General features: G+C 37.5%; 1 protein-coding gene across 1 annotated transcript; it reads right to left on the bottom strand.

The window, feature by feature from the left end:
* Positions 1-436: 436 nt before the first annotated feature.
* Positions 437-2,749, bottom strand: LOC144545473 (protein ZW2-like). The gene is made up of 2 exons (XM_078294045.1): positions 2,535-2,749; positions 437-1,275 (listed from the first exon to the last, which is right to left on the bottom strand). The coding sequence occupies exons 1-2, from the start codon at positions 2,747-2,749 to the stop codon at positions 561-563; spliced, it is 930 nt and encodes a 309-aa protein (XP_078150171.1). The 3' UTR covers positions 437-560.
* Between the last annotated feature and the right edge of the window lie 7 nt (positions 2,750-2,756).

The raw sequence follows: 2,756 nt of genomic DNA, 5'->3' as shown, positions 1-2,756 counted from the left end.
TGTTTTTTTTTTAATTCAAAGGCAGAGACTGCCAAGTTGAACCAAAATGTTGATTTCAAATTCCCTATAAATGTTGAACTGTTGATTTTTTTCAAGTAATTTAGAATTTTTATTATATTGATTAGTATTTTTTTTGTTATGTTGAATTGTACCCGATAAGTTATTTACATCCGATTATTGTCCCGTCCTGACAAAAATCTTGCGTCTGCCCCTGCATATCGGATACGTGTCCGACATGGGTACGGGACCCTATATGGAGTATCAGGGTAACATAGTCCCAGCATGAATTAAGCTGAATGTCACGATGGATTAGAAAATGAATGGTAATAATTTTGCTGTACTATAGCCAAAATAAGTTTACTAAAATATAGAGATCCTCAATATTTTATAATATCATGTCTTACAAATATAAATACACAAGTTCATACTCTTAACTTCCACACCAAATACAACAAACAACCTTCAAAAACACCAAATACAACAAAACTTAGCATATTTTGCTTCAAACCTGATCTAAAGTGCTTAAAACGATCCAGCTTATTCAGATATTAATTATACAGCTATGCCAAACCCATAGAATACATATGATACAAACCAAGTTGGTGGATCCAGAGGTGGTGGTTCGCTACACGTGCAAGGAATTTCACCATCTGAGCAGCATTTAGCACGATGAGGTTCCTTAACATGACATACTTTCTTAGCTTATTGGCCTCATCAAACACTGCACGCATCATGTCAACCACCCTTATTGCCAACTCAGCTCTCACGTCCCCATTTTTTGGGTTTCCCTGCATAGTTTCCGTAACCATCAATACGGTTATGGTCGCCCCCACTTTGTACATAATTGTTTCCAGTTCTGTCTCTCTCTGCACCGTCTGCTGTTTCAGCTCCTCTATCTCCCTTCTTTGATCATCGTTAATGTCTGACGGTATCAAATGAAATAATATGCTAGGTTTCAGGCCACCAAGCCAGAAGAAGCTCCGTTCAACTGGATTAAGCCAGTAAGCAGAGAAGACAAGAAAAATGTTTTGCTCAGCAAGCTGAGACAAGCGGTCATAGTACTCGGCATAGTGTGATAAGGCACGAGATATGAGGGTGGACATGTGGAGGTAGGGACTGTTTTGGGGTACAGATGAGAGATCATTAAGGAGGCGTCTTTCTTCAATAATCCACTGACTGTAGAATATCTCCATGGCATGCATTTCTGATCGCAACGGATAGTTATGAAACAAACAGTTGGTCTGTTTTTCTTCCTTTCCCACTGGTTTTCTCAATCTGTCATATTTAATTATTTACAATTAAAAATAGTTAAATATTTTCACAGAGCAAATCAAGAACAAAACAAAATGAAGATTTTTATTTTCCCTCTTGTATTTTTGAACCCATGTCCCACACGGAATCTAGAAGCATGTAGTATGTTCGCAAGACATTAATTTAACAGATCAATTATGAAATACATGGTCATAAAAAATCCACGAAATACCATAGCAGTATTAATTATACATTTTTTTTTTTTTTTTTTTTTGGTTACATAATTATACATATACAACCGTAGTCTGTACACTCTACGTATAAGATGTTGTTAGGCTTTGTTCAGCCCAAAAACAAGGTGCGCCTTATAATGCGCTTTATCACGAAATTTTCTTTGTTACCATCCAAGAAAATCAAAATTAATTGATTACCACCCATTTCATTTTTCTTATTTTCTATCACTCACGTGAACAAGGTCACGCACGGATCTCGATAAGTGTGCATACTGGATGCATACTGAGAATGCGCATGGATTAATTGTGGTGAATAAAGGGGGCGTGCACCGAATTTTTCACTCACAATTCTCTCAGCAGGCAGAAGCAGTGGAAGTCAGCGGCAAAAAGGTATTTTTTTCGTAATTTATTTTGTTATTGTTTTTAAATTAGTTGGGTATTCGATTCTTGCTCTGAGCAAAAAAAAAAAAAAGGTAGATTTTGGCTTATGGTACATGCGCGATGCATGGAGCATGGAGCGGGCTCCTAGTGCACGAAGCAGCCAGTAGTGCACAGACGTATCCAATTCGTCTCCAGACAGAAATTAAGTGACGTATCTGTGCATTTTAACGAGTATCGGCGACCGTGTCAATGGGTTAAGGATATGCCAACTCATCTGATACTCCAGCTTGAGTATCAAATACGTATCGGATACGTGTCCGATACGGGTACGAGATCCTATATAGAGTATCGGGGTAACATAGTCCTAGCATGAATTAAGCTAAATGTCATGATGGATTAGAAAATAAATGGTAATAATTTTGTTGTACTATAGTCAAAATAAGTTTTCTAAACTATAGAGATCCTCAATATTTTATAATATCATGTCTTACAAATATAAATACACAAGTTCATACTCTTAACTTCCACACCAAATACAACAAACAACCTTCAAAAACACCAAATACAACAAAACTTGGCATATTTTGCTTCAAACCTGATCTAAAGTGCTTAAAACGATCCACCTTATTCAGATATTAATTATACAGCTATGCCAAACCCATGGAATACATATGACACAAACCAAGTTGGTGGATCCAGAGGTGGTGGTTCGCTAAACGTGCCAGGAATTTCACCATCTGAGCAGCATTTAGCACGAAGAGTTTCCGTAACACGACATGCGCGTTTCTTAGCTTATTGGCCTCATCATACGCTGCACGCATGATGTTAGCCACTCTTATTGCAATCTCAGCTCTCAACTCCCCATTTTGTGGGTTTCCTTGCATAGCTTAC

Source organism: Carex rostrata, chromosome 28, assembly GCF_964058835.1.
Source record: "Carex rostrata chromosome 28, lpCarRost1.2, whole genome shotgun sequence".
In the NCBI taxonomy this organism is placed as follows: Eukaryota; Viridiplantae; Streptophyta; class Magnoliopsida; order Poales; family Cyperaceae; genus Carex; species Carex rostrata.
This window is presented reverse-complemented; position numbering and strand designations above follow the sequence as displayed.